Source organism: Hypomesus nipponensis, chromosome 17 (genome assembly GCF_054491055.1).
Source record: "Hypomesus nipponensis isolate SF chromosome 17, ASM5449105v1, whole genome shotgun sequence".
In the NCBI taxonomy this organism is placed as follows: Eukaryota; Metazoa; Chordata; class Actinopteri; order Osmeriformes; family Osmeridae; genus Hypomesus; species Hypomesus nipponensis.
In genome coordinates, this window is record NC_140377.1 from 11,083,211 (window position 1) to 11,101,046 (window position 17,836).

The 17,836-nt window shown below is 42.3% G+C and overlaps 2 protein-coding genes across 3 annotated transcripts; one reads left to right on the plus strand and one right to left on the minus strand.

Moving 5' to 3' along the window:
- Positions 1-1,757: 1,757 nt before the first annotated feature.
- On the minus strand, positions 1,758-15,312 carry tbl3 (transducin beta like 3). The gene is made up of 23 exons (XM_084677211.1): positions 15,140-15,312; positions 14,957-15,008; positions 14,720-14,815; positions 14,573-14,620; positions 14,344-14,485; positions 14,073-14,157; positions 13,763-13,933; positions 13,571-13,646; positions 13,386-13,482; positions 13,035-13,246; positions 12,630-12,771; positions 11,916-11,974; positions 11,667-11,773; positions 11,249-11,384; positions 6,888-7,118; positions 6,035-6,105; positions 5,767-5,923; positions 5,463-5,521; positions 5,144-5,247; positions 3,850-3,921; positions 3,414-3,572; positions 3,191-3,284; positions 1,758-2,676 (listed from the first exon to the last, which is right to left on the minus strand). The coding sequence occupies exons 1-23, from the start codon at positions 15,169-15,171 to the stop codon at positions 2,286-2,288; spliced, it is 2,793 nt and encodes a 930-aa protein (XP_084533337.1). The 5' UTR covers positions 15,172-15,312; the 3' UTR covers positions 1,758-2,285.
- Positions 15,313-15,450: 138 nt separating this feature from the next.
- Positions 15,451-17,792, plus strand: LOC146253536 (RING finger protein 151-like). Of its 2 annotated transcripts, none has more exons than XM_084677213.1 (4): positions 15,451-15,705; positions 16,541-16,710; positions 16,844-16,940; positions 17,158-17,792. In XM_084677213.1, the coding sequence occupies exons 1-4, from the start codon at positions 15,679-15,681 to the stop codon at positions 17,623-17,625; spliced, it is 762 nt and encodes a 253-aa protein (XP_084533339.1). In that variant the 5' UTR covers positions 15,451-15,678; the 3' UTR covers positions 17,626-17,792. The 2 variants fall into 2 exon arrangements, with proteins under 2 accessions (XP_084533339.1, XP_084533340.1); XM_084677214.1 differs by lacking the exon at positions 15,451-15,705 and adding an exon at positions 15,841-15,911.
- The last annotated feature ends 44 nt before the right edge of the window (positions 17,793-17,836 follow it).

Consider the following 17,836-nt stretch of genomic DNA (forward strand, 5'->3'; position numbering starts at 1 on the left):
AAGTCTCCCAAAATTCAGCCTTGGTGCAGAATTATAGCCATTACGAGTAGTCCCACAATGAGCTTTCCTCAGAACGCGCTGTTTCTGTGTCTGTAGATTTAAATGCTAAATGAGGAGAGAGGCGGCACCATGAGCTGTTTACAGTGGATGTATCGCAATGGTTAGTAGACCCGTTGCTTTAAGATGCCTCGAATTTGCCCATTCTCATCTTATTACCCTGGTTTGCAGAGCTGCACACTCAGTCATTTCAATGAGGGGAACGGCGGATATTGCGCGCACCATAACACCAACAGCAGAACGTAACCACATAACAAGGAAGTGTACAACACTGTGTTACAGAATGTGTATTCACACACATACCTGATGCTATTTGCGTTTATATTAGCGAAAGTACCTCAGCTGATATCCGCAGAGCTAATGTTACAGCCAGATTCTAAGGGTAGCAAGCTAGTAAGCAACAAAATGATATAGCGTTAGTTGACTTACTTGTCCGAGGTTTGGAGCTGGACCAAGGAGTACTGATCCAGAATTTAATTTCAGACGGTCAGCAAGGCCAACTTTGTTTTGGCTCAAGTTAAGGAAACAGTGGTGGCTGAAATGTTTGGCGCAGACATGCAAAACTTTGAGAGGTTGTGTCGGCGCATTTCCAGCAAAAATAAAATTAAGATAGGCTAGGCCCTACTGGTTGTGCAGAGGCTCCTTGTGACGTAACAAGGAGCAGATTTTCAAACAGAGCGTTTGAGCCTTCATTTTCTCAAAGGCAGAGAAGAGCACCCAGGGCTTGGTTTACACCTATCAAAAATTCTAGCCACTGGGGGACCAAAGGCAGGCTAGGGGAACTCATTTATGTTAAATACCCTCCTAAAGTGAAGTTTTCATGCCATGTGACCTTTAAGGAATTTCTCCATGCTCAAGTTTATTCAAAAAAGGAGTTAATAGCAAAAGGGTAGATCTATGCCAGACTTGGATGGACGACTGCAGCAAAAGGGACATGTTTTCGATCGTTTCAAACAGACTGGTATGGAAGAAAAGATTGGCTATTTGGCTGTGCTAACAGTCAGCGGCTGTAGGCTACTGCTTGTACTGTTTCCTGCGTTTACTGTTTTGAAATAACAATGAGGTAATCTGGCTTTCATAACTCACTGCCTAGCCTCTTACTGACATCACCGCACGTCACTGCTATTGATGTCACTGCCAAAGCTGATATCACATTTGTGTCCCTGAACTGTTGTTTAATGTTAAGCAAGGGGAGTTTCTATAGCTGAGTAGCGCATTGTGCGCAGCACACTTTGAATAAAAAAAGGGATATGAATAGGGGCCTGTTTCCCAGTAGAGTTTCATGTCTAACAACGCCCCTGGTTATTGGGAAATGCAGCCCAGGGCATTTCTTTTGTGTCATAATTTACTTTCTGACGGTTCCTGACAAAGATAGTAATCATGGAATGACAATGCCAATATTTTGATGTGTTACCATGAGACATTACTGTATATGTTAAGTGCCTGTCTAGCATCAAAATGCAAAACATATAACTTTTTAATAAAATAATAAAAAAAGTTTAACTATTCTTTCCTTTGAAGTTGTGAGGTAGGTATAGATTAATCAAAACATTTAAAATCAAACCTATAAGGCAACAAATGGGCAAGAATTTGACAAGGGAGCTCAATCTTCTTGTCCATGAAATAGTGCAAAATCCTATTGCCTCTTTTTGTTTAGTTGAAAGATTCTCCAGTGTGTTACTAACGACAGACTTCATAAACATTTTGTATTTTCTTTACCACAGGTTGAACCACACCACACGTGGAAACAACTTCTCCTACAGGGCAAACACATTTTATTCCAGATTGTTGTCTCAAACAAAATTCTTAGTTACATAAACCAACTTGTTTTGCCATGTGGAAGAGCTGGTCGAGCAGGATTACAAAAATGTAGAGATGGAAAGTCACAGAGAGCAGTTCCAGCCATGGAGGGGGGGGGAGAAACAGACGTTTATGATTCTGTTTTTAAGTAATGGACACTGCTGACACATTGTTATTGATATAGAAGTGAACAAAAAGATTAAAATGGATGTTCCACCCTAGATGTTTGTATTTTTGACCTGATGAACACAACCACATTCACATCTTCAACTTTAACAGCTGTTCAGAAAGGTCATTCTGGACCTGTCAGTCTGTTTGTCCATGCATCCACAGTCAGTGTGTTGCTTTGTCAGCACTCAATGGGAATAGCCCACCCCAGATTACCCACTCCAGGAAAGGGTTCTGTCTGACGGGCATGGAGGTCCTTGTCAGCAGCTGGGAGTCTGGAGAGGTGGATGGGATTCGGCTAAAAGGGTGGTCATCTGAAACTTTGCTATTTTGGCTGTTGTTTGGTCTCCCTGGTCCCTTTCCTCCTCCTCTCCCTCCTCTCCAGAGCTCTCCTCACTAGAGTGGTGCTCGCCATTCTCATTCCCATTCTCTGCCTTTCCTCTGTTTACAGAGGTCTTCTTGCAGATGCTGACTTCATCATCATCATCGTCATTCCTGTTTCTTAGGACCTCCATATCTGCTGGGCAGTCTGGATCTTCCTCGTTAACGCCATCCTCCTCCTGCTTTCCACCTTTTCCATGGTCCTTGTCCATTATGAAAAGGGTCTCCTGAAGAGGAGCATTGTCCATCTCCTCATCCTGGGTGTCCATACTGAAGAATAATATCAGATATAAATAAAGTATAGTCAAGTTTCCAAGTCCTGTACACACTTAGAGGCTGACATACCTGATACATATACTTTTGCGAAGTATACTTGGCTTGTTTGAATGAAAAAGTATTACAAGTTCCAGATATGTGTACCGACTGAGGTATTTGTGTTACAGTTGACAGTTCTATCTGTGAAGTGAGTATTATTAATAGGTATCCGTCGTTTCTTCCAGACACTAGAGACAGACCTGTGCTTATACAATAGGTGTTGACAGCTCACAAGCACTCTAGCATTGAGCCTGGTAAATAGCCAACTGTCCCGTGTTAGTCAGACATGCTACAAAACGGGTTTGTCACTTCTGAGGTTGGTTTCAAGAAATGTTACGAGACATTACCTATTTTGATATATAAATACCCTACAATTAGAGTTGGGAGATGTATTTCTGACTGTTGGTGTGCATTTCAGAATGTGTTTTGATAGGCAAGTGTCTTAAGCCCTCTCGTCGTTCTGTCTCACCTGGCTGGAGCGCCTGTCACTCTCATCTTCTGCCACATGTAGTCCAGGAACATGGACGCCTGCAGCAGACGGCCGATTCTCTGCATGTGTCTCTCTACAGGGGAGGGAAGAGGTCATGGTGACACCAGGGCATGGAGAGGAAACTTCTAGAAACGTGTTTTCAGGGGAAAACTTGTGAACGCACAGACACACACCCGCAGTCACACATCCCCCTCGGCCTCACCCGTGTATGGTATAAGTCCCTCCAGGTGGGTGCGAGCCCCCTGGTACTGCAGAAGCTCTTCAGGGGGTAGGTGTGTGAGTAGCACCTGGATGACAGCCTGGGCATCCTGGCAGCTGCGGGCATTGGTGTTCCACACCACACAATAGCGCAGGATGGACTCTGGAGTAAAGAGGGAGGGTGAGTATAGTGAAGTTATAACAGAAGTGATGGGGTTGGGTTTGTGTTATAATGAGGGGATACATTTTGGTACACATGTTTTCCATGGGAAATGTAAAAATATTTGGGGGTGGGGGATCTACCATGTTCAGTTAGTAAAGATCTCATCACCTGCTGACATTTACTGATAAGGGAACCAAATATCCTCACAGATCTGGGATTCCTATCACTCTGCTGTACAGTTCATAACTGTAAAGGCAGTTTACAGTTATGAACTTACCTTTCTGGTCTTGGCGTAGGTTCAAGACAGTCTTCTCCAGTTGGAGGTGGCCATCTTCCACCTGGCGGATGGCTAGGAAAGTCATAACAGAATAGAGGTTATGGAACCCACATCAGGAGATGGGAAGATCATTTTCTGTCTAATAATAAGGGGATAAAATATGTTTAAAAAAAAAATATATATATATATATATATATATATATACACACACACACATATATGTATATGTATATTTTTTCTTATATATATGTATATATTTTATCACCTTAGTATTAGACTTGAACAGTACTTATTTAAGATTATTTTATGTTTAACGTATGCACCTTCCTCCGACAGTAAATTTCTAGTCTGTGTGAACTTAGGTTACAGGGTTGTAATAGGTATTATGTACATTTAGGGTTAGTATAGTGTATTATTTATTGTTATCTGTATATTTAGGAAGTTTAACTTATTTAAGATCAGCATAGATGTAAATTATGTTCTATGTACTTATATGTTATGTTATGCCAGGTGCTTGCGTTGTGTTATGTTAAGAATTTCAGTGCCCAGTCTGACTTTGTGGTGTTCTGTGTACCTGACAAATAAAAGACATGAACTTGAACCTTCATGGCGAATAAAACCCATTCTGATTCTGATTCAAGTGTGCGCCCACAACAACAAAAAATCTTGTACACACAAAAAAGACCTTTCAGTACAAATGGCTGTTAAGTAATTTCAAAATATTCCATACGTGGGTGAGTACCATCCCACTATGACATAATACACTAGTCCCTACCTTAAGTATTTCCGTGAGCACTGCATCATGAATTGAGTGATACTGACAATTATTGGCATGTACAGGCTTTTTACTGACATTGCACACACAAATCTGCTATATTGCGGTAAGGATCAACTGACTTTGGGTCAGCTTTGAAACTTGACCCTCTTCTCCACAACTTTGAGTAATTACAATGGTATAGTATATCTGGAAAGGGGAGAGGTATGCCCTTATGCTGATAGCCTTAGAGAGAATTCCTATTGTTCACATCTTCAAATGTTCTGCCTGAGAAAAGCAAAATAGATGAGTGATGATAGGGTGGATTTAAATAATAATAACCCCTTTATTGAAACCAAGGGAGGAATGTCCAACCCATGTTTCACCTGTCTACAAAACCCTGTTTGTCATTGTTCAGATAACATTGAAGACAGAGTGAAGACAAGCTTGAACTTGCTTCGACAAACATGACGTGACAGTCTGAAATTGATGGAGGACAATTGCAATTATGACATGAGGAAGAACATCCTGTGCACACACCTTTGATGACTTTGAGCACTGTATGGGGCTGGTCCAGTGATATAGCCAAGCCCAGGGCTTTGAGGTACTTCTTCTCATGGAGCAAGTTGGATAACTCCTGCTTCCTGTTAAAACACACCACGATCCAGACTACATCAGACTGCGTGAAATATACATACATATATTCACTCACTGTAGATTACAGGTTAGATACTATTAACACTTTAAATCCACACTGACAGAGGCTGTGAAAACAGCCTGGAGGAGAGAGGTATTCAATAAGTGTGAGGAAACAAGGTGGGTATGGCCCGCATGGTCTAAAACAGTAAGCGATACTCACTTTAAAATTTGATCTTCCTGTTTGGCCTGCTCCTCAGCTATCTCAATTTCTGTCACATCCTGGACACAAAGAAGTTAGTTTGACTACTTTGTGCTTACTGGAACAGCTGAGTGATTCAACTGTTTAGCAGTATACCTATTAGACTTTATTTACAGCACTTAATCTCCCACCTCATAGTGTAGGGTATTGGTTTGTAAAGGTTAACCATAGGGTTAACCTGACAGCCTTTTCCCTAACTTATCATTCGTCTCAAATTCCAAACTAAAAGAGAGGGTTATGAAAAGGTGAGTTTTTGCCAACTGACCGTCCAGATAGTTATGTTGGAGTCGGCCGAAGCGGTCACCATCTTGTCGTCCTTGCGGCTTGCGTGGAGGCCCCACACCTTATCCTGGTGGGCGTCAAGGGTCTTTACACACTCGTTGGTCTTAATGGTCCACAGCTTGACCAGCCCATCTGAGCCACTGGAGAAAAGAGATGGTGTGTGAAGGTGTTGAATACACAAGCATGTAGAAGTGACATAACTGATATGGTGCAAAACTTAAATGTGGTGCATGCGTAAGCTCGTAGGGTACCTGGTGAGCAGCTGAGTCCCTCTGCACACAAAGATGATTTTTAGCACAGAAGCATCGTGACCCTCGAATGTCTACATGACAAAACATCATCCGAGTTAGGTACCCATTCCCGGAATACATCATTTCATTAATTGCTTTTGCTTTACGTTTGTGTCAGTGACGTATAATTTGACATGACAAAACTCAATGTTACATTTCTGAGTATTCATTCCAAGTGCTTGATATCTATATTCACTGTCCTTGATGTCTATATTCACTGTGCTGCACTTATTATCCAAATGCATTCAACAATGATTTATACGTTGTACAGGGTTTCCTGCAGAACTTTTCAATTAAGGCCGCCTTAACTACGTTGTCGTCAAAATAAGTTTTTATTTTTAATAGCGACATCCGTCGTGTTACTCTGTCCTGTTTTCTCCCTTCCACTCTAAAACACCAGTCTCCCTTCTCTGCAGAACGCATTAGTCTATCGCACAAACTATCCTCCCCCCGCCCCGATCTGACGGCAAACCCACCCTACCACCTTAACCAATTTTTAACCCCGTTTGTGTATTATTTACTGACCCTAAACTGACCTTTGTACATTAAATATTGAATGAAGTTTGCTTGAATCAGAGCAACTGGTCTAAAACCTACTGAATTACCAGGAAACAAAGTTGATCCTTACACTTTTATGAGGCCTTTGCTTTAAGCACAAATAGATTGCTCAAATGTTTTTAGCTTGTATAACTTGGAGGCCTCTTTCATTGAGCGTGTCCATGACTACACATATTTAGACAGCTGGATTAATTAGCCAGGGCAGACCGAATCTGACACACTAAATACAGTGTCCCTATCCAGCCCTCCCTCTGACCTTGAGGCAACTGCAGTCCTGCAGACTCCAGAGCTTGACGGTGCCGTCGGCAGACGCTGTGGCCAGCACCTGGTCCATGGGGGAGAAGACCACGGCCCAGATGCCTCGGCGGTGGCCTCTGAACACCCCCAGCAAGGACATGTCCGCCAGGGACCAGAGCTTGGCGGTTCGGTCCTGGGAGCCCGACGCCACCAGCTTGTCATTGGGTGACACTGCCACACTGTTCACATCCTACGGGGTCAGAGGACACGGACGGGTGGTAGGTAGAGGGAAGCAACATGGGAAGGGTAGGTAGTGGAGGGAGAGATGTTGATGACTAACCCTGTATTGAACTGGATGAAATCATAAATCACAGGAAGTTAGTTTTATGTTAGTTTAGGAGACCATAGGTCCAAGAAACATGAGAACTGCTACGGGGTTGCTCAAGGAAGCTGCTCAGGGTCCATTACTTTTTTTCTTTATACGTTACCACTCAGCGACATAATCAGAGAACATAACATAGATTTCCATAGCTATGCGGATAACACACAACTATATACATCCTCTGAACCCAACGATGCAACTGCCATCAATTCCATTACCAACTGCCTGTTGCCAATAAACAAATGGATGAATGATAACTTCCTAAATTAAATGAAGACAAAACCGATGTGGCCCCAAATCCAAAAGAGAGATGCTTACTAAGAATCTCGGAGGCTTAACCCCCTGTCTTAAACCAGAGGTGACGAGTCTCGGTGTAATCCTGGACTCAGATTTGAATTTCAACTCTCACATAAATAAAGTGACCAAAACAGCTTTCTTTCACCTGAGGAATATAGCAAAGGTACGACCATTCATAAACCAAAATGATGCAAAGAAGTTAATTCATGCTTTTATATCCAGCCGGCTGGACTACTGTAACACACTTTTTGCTGGTTTTACCAAGAAAACCACTGAAAGACTACAGCTCATTCAAAATTCTAGTAGATTATTAACCAAAACTAAAAGGAGAGAACACGTTAGTCCTTTCCTAGCTACTTTATATTGGCTCCATGTTACCTTCAGAATTGAAGGTAACAAGGTCGTTTTCCTCACACACAAAGCTCTACACAGACAAGGACCTAGCTACATTGCTAACTCCCTTATAAACTACACATCAGCTAGAACACTGCGATCAGTCATAAGAAGATTGGTGATTTGGCTTTTGCTAATTACGCCCCAAAACTATGGAACAAATTACCCATACATATTAGGGAAACACAAAAACACAAAATTCTTCACAACACGCCTACACCACTTTTTGACCTGTCGGTCAAGTTTTGATTCCGACTGCTTTGAGCTGTCAGAATTTATGTCTGACAAATAGCTTGACAAAGGCCAAGACGCAAGAATAGTTTGAGGGAAATTCCTACGATAAGACTGTGGCACAATGATAAAAGCAGGTGAATGTGGTTTATTTATCATGTATGCAGAATAACACAAGGCCATCCTTAACAACAAAATTATTACGATAAGGCAAAGAACAACTGTTCTAAAGTTCTAATTTTAAACTCAACGATTTGTTAATTTGTTCTCATGAAATGTAGGTTATGCAATTGTTTGATGGGGGGAGCACATGCAATGCACTACATTATAACATGTTTCACTCTCTGATTGCTTGTGCTCCCCTATCAAACAATTTCCTACATTGCTCTACTTGCAAAATGTAGGCTCTGTATATAATGTAGTGCATTGCTTGTGCTGCTAAAAACATTGTGTTTTTATATATATTTTCATCCTCTCAGGACATGTGTAACAGGTTCCAGGCCAGGCACGTATTAGACAAAGACAGGTTCTGCCACATTTACTTTTATTTTTCCTCAAGGTTACATCCTTATGCGTCTCGCCATGCTGGATTGTTCCAAATCAACCAGTAGAAAGTGACTTTAACATTCATTAACCTATCTGTCTGTGTGTGTACAAATTAGAATGGGTTTAGTTTCCCACGATCATCTCAAGAACCAGGCACTCTGCAAAGTTCATATTTTGCAGGTGTCCTTTTTACAAACCAACGGAGTGCAGTGCCACAATTTATGTTGTTTGGATAAGTATTTCGACATTTGCCCAAAATAATTTGCTCTTTTTGCCCTGGACTCAGCCATCTTGAGTTAACTTGGCCTGCTTTAAGCTAGCTCTCGCGAGCCGAAACGATATTAATATAGCAAGCCCGAAAACAGGCATAATTAAGACATGAACAATATTGGCCGGGTTTCCCAGATTCGTTCGAAGCTTTTAGCGTTAAGATCTTAACAAATCTGGGAAACCCGACCATTATTTGTGCTATACAGAAATTCTACGACTATTTTATTGTTAAATCTTTTTTTTTTTTTATACATGCATACATCTTTAACAGTTTAACATTATTTTTACGCTATTATGTTGTTGAGAAGCTATTGACTTTTGAAACGTTTAATTTGTTGATGGTCCCTAAACATACTCGTTGTTTAGGCAGCCAAAAGCATCGGCTAAGCGGCCGGTCGTAGCGGTGCTAACACCGGTTAAAATAACACAAGAGCCTACTGAGCGTCCAAATATCTGTTGAATATCGAACTTCAAACCAAATTTACCAGTCATTCACGAGCCTAAAATACAATACAATCAAATAATCTCTGTCCATGACTGCACCTTTAGCTTGCTCTTAGTAGCCTATGTGCCCCACACATAACTGAACTGCCCGCAATAAAGGTAAGCTGGGTCGTTTCGTAGCATTTCGTGGCCACGAATTAGCATTTCGTGGCCACAAATTTTCGGATGTCATGTCTGGGGCTCTGGAAGTTACAGACCCAAAGACTCGAAATAAAAAGCGTGCGTGTCATGTTGACAAACAACAAGCTTGAAAAAAAATATTCATGACAGCTTGCTACCGCAGACTAGGATACCTGGAGGACCCCCTCCCCCCCTCATGCTGATGATAAGACCAACATTTTTCAAAGATGTTTGAATGCAAGAAGAAATGGTGTCCCCAGGAGGACGACTGCCCCTCTGCATGAGGTTGAACAAGTACTTCAGAGATATTTCAATTGTGATCTGAGAATAATACCAAAGCCACTGAGAAGAACTGTCATCACCAGCTGCACCACGGGCACTGCAATCTATTAATTCCAGAAATCTGTGTGTGTCACTGACATTATTCCGGGCACTGTGCCCAATCTATAATTCCAGGAATAGGTGTGTGCCACCAGTTTTATCTATGGTTCAAGTAATCTGTATTTGTGTTTCACTGACATCTTAATCATCGATTGCATCACAGGCACTGTGCACTAGTTCTTGATAAATCTACATTTATGAGAATTTTACAAAATTAATCATTGTATCTAACCAAACCCTACCCGAGAAATAAGAACACACAAAGGTTCTGTGAGCACAGGGAAATTACAGCTAAGGAAACTTCCTTCTGCAAAATGCAGTGTTTCCCCTGTTGATTTTGTTGTGGCGGCCCACCACGGCTAAATTTCTGCCGCCACGGTATCAGAAATAAGGCTGTACAAGACAGGCCGTCTATCAGCAGTGATTGTTAGAGTGCATGTCGGAGAATAGCAAGGACACGCTCTTCACAGCGCAGTTGAGATTGCGTGTGTGCGTCTTTGAGAACTGTAAGTCGTATAACTTATGTTTTCAGTTCATTAAAGCCTGTTATTGTATTAGTCTACAGTTATTGCAAATTTAAGTTAACTGGTGATTTTCGTTGTTTGTATTCTTCCCCTGCTAGCATAATTGCATGCCTGTTGATTCGATAGCGATTGCTGCCCTTGCTCACGTTTGTATTTTAGGTGCATTATTATGCTGAAGTAGTTTTAATTAATAGTGGGTATATTGTTATTATTTGCTAAAGAATGCTTAGCCTATCAAGATCAAATGAAGCCGACAGTGTACATGCTTTCGAGTACCTTGATCAATAGGCTAGGCTACTGACCATTTACAATAAGTGGTTACGTCAATTATTAATTGGCAGCATATTTCTGCCATTTAGAACATACTTTAAGTAGCCTAACTGTATTGCTTTACGGAAAATAGGACAAAAATATATGAAATGTTTGTTATCTATTTGTTATTAGATTATTACACTAACCTACTCCAAAATATAGGGTTAGAACTTTTATATTATTATTTCGGCTGAGGGGGGGGGGGGGGGGGTCGGACAGACCTGCCCCCACTGCTAAAAAAAATCCTAGGGGAAACACTGAAATGACATCTACCTTCCAGCAACTGTATATATTTTGTGTGTGTGTCCGTATAGTGAATGTGTGCGAGTATGAATGAGAACCTGAGGAACCGGGTAGTGATGGGTGTGGTTCTGGGGGCATGACAATGCAGAATGGGTTGCAGGGCAACATTTCTACTACCTTATCGTGTGCCTTCTCCGTAAGCCTGGCAGTCAGCTCATGCAGGTCACTTCCACTGTCAACAATCCCCTCTGGAAGATCCCATACCTTGATTGTACAGTCCTGACTGCCAGACACCACAAATGTCTCTTTCATTCTGGAGACAGACACACACACAAACACACACAGAACAGGAAACAGTTAGGCAAGTATACAATTATTAATAGATCATTCTTGTCAATCTTGACAGATATTTCCTCCATTGAACTAAAGATGATTAACATGCCCTTAGGTTTCGCACACCCATACAAGACAATCCTGCACAGTGGGCTTCCCAGTTTAGAATTGAGAATCCCAGACCAGTACCTGCTATAAATTCTGGGTGACATGACCTCATAATTAGACTCACAACTGGGGAGTCAACCCTGTAGGTATTTACCTAGAGCAGGTGACGGAGCCCACAGCATTGGCATGGCTGGAGCCTTGTGCCACACAGCAGACCTGGCCGCTGGCACTGTCCATTCTCCACACACGCACACTCTTGTCCTGGAGGGGGGTGGGGGGGGGGGTGATGGTGAGGAGGGGAATGGCATTAAAACTCTGAACAATGTCTGTTTGTTGGCAAATACATTGAGCAAGCATGAGAGCAAGAGTACACTTTACTGAACGGGTCTATTACACAGCTCACCTTGGCACAGCTGGCAAACAGGAGGCCCTTTTTGAACACGTCTAGTGACAGAACTGTGTCTGTGAGGGGGAGAAAGAGGGAAGACAGAAATGAAGGAAAGGACTTCAACATGTGGCGATGGGGTAACGCAGTGGTTCTCAACCCTGTCCTAAGGGACCCCCTGTCCTGCATGTTTTAGATGTTTCCCTGCTCCAACACACCTGATTCAAATGAAAGGGTCGTTATCTAGCACTGTAGAAGCCTGGTAACGAACATGCATTTGAATCAGGTGTGTTGGAGCAGGGAAACATCAAAAACATGCAGGACAGGGGGTCCCTGAGGACAGGGTTGAGAACCACTGGGCTAACGCAACCTTCACAAAGAGTGAAATGTGACCAGATAAAGTTACCAAAGAGAGGAACTGTTATCTGAATTTTCCTACTATTCCTGACAATTGTTTCCAAGTAGTCTGAAGAAATAGTCTCCATTAAGAAGTAATGCTCCATATTTTAATTTGAACAGTATTAACACTGATGGAAACTGTCAATATATAAGTACTGTTACTGACATAAAAATCAATACATACACAAAATGTAATAATAATTTACTTATAAATACGTTTCTCCCTCGGTTTTGTCCTTGCTGCTGTGCAAACATATGTGCTTGTTACACCCCTATCCTCTCTACAGCCACCTATGCAGCACAGTGGTGAGGTACTGCCCTCTGCTGGCTCACCTGTGTGTCCATAGAGGATCTGACAGCTGCTAGTGGCCAGCTCAAACACCTTTATCTGAGAGCTGTTAGTGGCCACCACGATATGGCTGTCCCCTTTCCCCATGAACTTTACATCCAGGACCTCGTCATTGTAGCCCACAAACTGTGGGTGAGGAGAGAGGGACAAAAAGAGAATGCATGTGAGTGGGTGGTAATAGCATTACAAGAAGACTACCCTCTATGGCCTTTGTTTGAGATGTAATGCACTGTACTTTTAAGCAACTGGCCGCCTTTTACTGTTATTTTACCTTACTGTATTTTACCTTATTTTGTTTTGCACGTGTCTGAGTCTACGTTACTTGACTGTTCCTGTGGATTTGTCTCGTTGCCTTAAAATTGCTATTCCCCTTTTCCCCATTGGCCCACCTGTTGCCGAGTGGTAAGAGTGGGAAGCTGGTACAGCAGGATGTTGTGCTCAGCAGTGACTGTGGCCAGGCTGGAGCAGTTGGGCAGGGGGAGGCAGTACGTGAGACTGCGGGGGTCCCCATCCTCCTCTTCCCCCCCCTCAGAATCAGCCGCGGGGAGGGTCTGGGTGTACACACACCGAGCAGAGCTGGCCTCCCAAACTCTTAGCACCCCTGGAGAGGCAGGGATGAACAGCGAGTGAGAATGGGAGAGCGACTTAACTGACTGGGAGCACAAGAAACATGTGGATTTAACTAAGGTTTCAACTATGTTCAATATCTTATGTTTGTTGAGTTTGTGCATGGGACTGACCTTTGCTCCCTGCTGTGATGAAGTGCAACTCTTTCGTCTTCACTCCAATATGGGAATAATCTTCGTTCTCAGAAAGCAACACAACACTCTCCACTGCCTGAAGTGAGACACACACAGAGGTGTCAACACGCTGAAAAGCAAAGAGAGATTTAGCATCCTAACCAAAGGTTTACCAGACACCTCACCTCATAGACAGGTACTGTTCTCTTGGCTGTCCTCGTTTTCAAATCCCACACTGTGCAGATCTTGTCCCTGCCAGAGCTGCAACCCCAAAAACACATCACATTAACATCCCAAAAGACTGGTAGGTTGCATCATGAAACCACAAGGGCTTGTTGTCCTAAAGGAGCTGCAGCTCTATCCTGGGTCCAGCGTACCTGACCATGGTGTCTCCTTCTGGCGTGAAAGCCAGGGAGGTGACGGCACTGTAGTGGCTCTGCAGGATGCACACACACTGGCTGGAGCGCAGGTCCCACACACGGATGCCGCAGTCCATGGAGGAGGAGAAGAGCTGCAGCAGGCTTATGTCTGGATGGAACTGGACCAGACTACACGAGAACAGAACAATAGAAAAATAGATCTAGGCTAGTACATAACCTACATGTAAATCAGTAATCATTCAGATTGTGGTTGTGTGCTGCTGGGGTAGTAAACATGAGATTAGGGTTTATGAAAGTGGTGACTTACTGTACGACTCCAGCAGAGCCCTTCAGGTTGTGTGTACAGTACTGCTTCAAAATGTCCCATAGCTTGATAGTGCCATCACAGCCGCCTGGCAAGCAACAGAAGATCACAATCAATATGATTACAATTCACTTCAAGGTGCTACTAGTATTTATCTGAACTCTCTAAGCACACCACCCAAGACCGGTGTGCATCAACATTAGAGCATGCAGATATTAATATTATGTCTGGAACTCATGACACTTTTGCAGTGTGTGTTGTCTTGTCTGCTCACCTGTGGCCAATAGGGTTGAGGTGGGGTCAAAGGTCATGCTAGCAATAGGCACATTGTGGATGGCCCTCCAGGAGCGGGTGCACTGTGCCTGTTGCCAGTCCCATTGTTTCAGCAGCAGAGCCTTACTGGCAGTCACCAGGATCTAGGCAGAGAGGGTTAGATAATAATGAAAGTGCATCCTTTCTTCATGGTCCTTATACTTCCTTTTGGTTGAAAACGTTTTATTTACCTTATCATCATAACTGAGTGCAAATGATGTGATGTCCTCCTGGTCATCCTGTAGTTACAAAAGAGGAAGAAGAGAAATAAGAAGTAAAAACCACTTCAGGTTGTCATGACCTCGTAAAACGTGTACTTAAAAAGAAGACTGTCTAACCTGTTCGATACTGTGGACAATTTTTCCTGTGACAATTTGCAGAACGTTGACGCGTGTGCCACAGGTACAGAATAAATATTTCTCATCTTTGCTGATCTGAAAGAACACAGATTACCAATTAGATTATCAAATGGGTCAACTTCAACATCTCCCAATAGCTCAAATGTGACAGTTTATCCCACACGTCAACTGAGGCTCGGCAACATCGATCGGATGAACAGTCGGTCAAAAACTTACTTGTACTTTTCCTCCTTTGTAAAATGGTTCGATCTTGCTGGAAACTGCATAGCTAGATAAAAAACCATATGCATTAATAACTGCAGCAAACTTCTATTCCTGCTATAGAAGTGTGATGGGTTACATGGCTAGTTATCTAGCTAGCTAGCGAGGTCGGTTTACAAGTGAAACGTATTCACTTACTTGGTCTTGAACTGGAGGTTGCTATTAGCCATTTTGTTTTATGGACGTGCCTAAAATTATAACGTTTACGATTCCACTTGCAGTTGTATTGTTATATTAACTTATTTTTCAAATGCATTTGCTCATCAACACATTCCACATGTGTTGTAAAAAAATGGTGTTCGTCGCTCAGATTAGACGTCACCGGCAGTGGGTGCTGAAAAAGCGCACGGTGCTGTGGTTGGCTAGAAAGTTATCCCATGTGTTCGCCATGATTAATATTTTTACATTTTTTGCAATCTAACTCAATCACGAAAAACGAAATGGATTTCCTTTGATACAATGTATATGAATACGTTTAACCCTGCTATAACTGCACACTTAATTAAAACTGCTCAGGGAAACTGGATTTTTTTCTCTCTTATAATTACGATGTAGTATAACAACTGTTATGTTTACAACAGCCAATGACAGTGCGATTGAAGATAAAAGACGATGCTAGAGACAAAACTATTCAACCGGACAAAAAGTTGTTCTTCACAGATGGGATCTAACGACTGATGCTAGAACAGAGAGGAAACGACATGGTGTGTTACAAATGCCATATGTTGAATGCTTTATATAATTTTGGGGTTGGTTCGTATGTCAGTGCGCATGGTCACTCCTTTATGTTAGTTAAGAATGTTCATGTGTGTGTTCCATTGATAGTAGAGGGTGTGTTCTGTGGGGCTCGTGAGTATGTACGATAGGGACAACGGGAATGTAAACAGGCTAAACAGAAGAGATTATTATGGTGAGTAAGGAACATACTTTTGCTGAACATTTATCAGAACTGATTATTGGCTTCCCACTTAATTTGACTTTAGTGTATTTGTTTTGCTACTAACGTCTGACAAAATCATATATATATATTTTTGGTAATAGACATCCAACAGACAGCCAATCTTTCTGTCTAAAATGTGTTTCATGTTTTGTTTTAATTACGCTATAATGTTTTGTCCTATTTGTCAGTCTTCTTTAGACTTTTACTACAGTTGAGTTTTTCTACGATATTCATTTTATTCATTTTTGTTAATTATATTTTAGCTCTTCTAGAAACAACATTATTTTAGCTAAACATTGTGAATTTCTGATCTTATGGGTGATCGTCTATGTGGCTTGCTAAATTTAGAAGAGAATAGTCAAACGACCATTACAACTGCTTTATTTAGTCACATGGTCTGGATCATATGACGTTCCAGAACAAAACTATTGTTACTGACACAGGTGACTTGTTGACATTATCGTTGGTTGCTGTACAACTTGTTAACCAAATGGTGAAATAAAATGATATTGTTGTTAAAACAATGTAAAAACTGTAAACTGTAATGTGAATATATGAAGACAATATTTAGATTGATGTGTGTATATTATTGTGTGTAGGCGGACCCAGATGCGTCTTGGCAGAGTGGGGGCTATGACTTGGAGCTGTTTGTTGAGACCCCTGACTATGACCTGATCTGCACCATATGCCAGGGGGTCCTCAGGTGCCCAGTAAGAGCTGCATGCCACCATATCTTCTGCAAGAAATGCATTTTACAATGGCTGAAGAGGTATTGGTTGTGCCTCACCACAAACAAACATGTTTTTCATAAAGTCCAGGGATCAATTTAAAACAAACACGTGTCTTCACTTGATAAAACGTATGGATTTTGATAACGATGTGTTGTTCTTTCCCTCTTGTAGACAGGAGACTTGCCCCTGTTGCAGAAAGTCTGTTAATCAGAATTTAATATTTGTGATGTTCAAGCTGAGCAAATCAATTGGTCGCCTAAAGGTTAAGGTAAGTAGTGGTTCATGTATATAATTATAAAGCATTTTTTACACTGTGTTATTTTCATTGTCTGTAAGTTAAAATAAAACACTGTCTGTTGCTGTATGATAAACCTGTAATACAAATACACAATCAGGCTCACTCAATCACACAGACAGACATTACTTAATGTTTCATTTGACCTTGTCGAAAACATTCACTCCGACTTCCATTTTTCCCCTCTCAGTGTAAAAATGAGATCCGGGGTTGTCCGTCCACCTTCCCCCTCTCGGAGCAATACTGCCACAGCATGGGCTGTCTGTTCGAGCTTGTCCCCTGCCCCTACCAGGGCTGCCGGGCACAGCTGCTCCGCAGGGACCTGGAGACCCACGCCAGGCACTGTGAGCACTGGCGCCAACCCTGCCACATGGGCTGTGGCACAGTGCTCTCACACCGAACCCAGGCCCAGCACAACTGCTACAAGGAGCTGAGGCATGAGTATGAGGTAAGGCAGAGGAACCACCGGGCCATCGCAACAGCCCTCCAGAGGAAGATGAGGAGGATGCAGAGCACCATGGCCCACATGAAGCGGCAGATTGGCCTCATCTGTGAGAGCCTTGAGGTCATGGATGACCTGGTGGAGGTGGAGGAGGAGGATGTGGAGGAAAGCAGTGGCAGCAGTGGGACACTGAGTAGCAGCAACAGTAGCTCCTGAAAATCAAGGGCTGCAGTTCTGGCTGCATGCCACAGTTAACCTGATGTATTATTGATGCTTATTTGTCCATAGCTGCTTTGAATTTGTGTTGAATTGCACTGAATTTGTCTTATGAAGGATAAATTAAACTATTGAAACTATTGTGTTTTGTAAATAAAGTCCATAAATTAGCTGAATATTTTGTGTCTGAATAGCATTTGAAATCATATCT

Excerpts from the sequence above, each read along its gene's own strand:
- LOC146253536 (XM_084677213.1), top strand. The coding sequence starts at position 15,679 with ATGCTAGAACAGAGAGGAAACGACATG. Across the intron at positions 15,706-16,540 it reads AACAGAGAGGAAACGACATG|GCGGACCCAGATGCGTCTTG; the intron begins GTGTGTTACAAA and ends TATTGTGTGTAG. Across the intron at positions 16,711-16,843 it reads ATTTTACAATGGCTGAAGAG|ACAGGAGACTTGCCCCTGTT; the intron begins GTATTGGTTGTG and ends TCCCTCTTGTAG.
- tbl3 (XM_084677211.1), bottom strand. The coding sequence starts at position 15,171 with ATGGCTAATAGCAACCTCCAGTTCAAGACCAA. Across the intron at positions 13,483-13,570 it reads GAACAGTACCTGTCTATGAG|GCAGTGGAGAGTGTTGTGTT; the intron begins GTGAGGTGTCTG and ends GTCTCACTTCAG. Across the intron at positions 13,247-13,385 it reads CATCACAGCAGGGAGCAAAG|GGGTGCTAAGAGTTTGGGAG; the intron begins GTCAGTCCCATG and ends CTGCCTCTCCAG.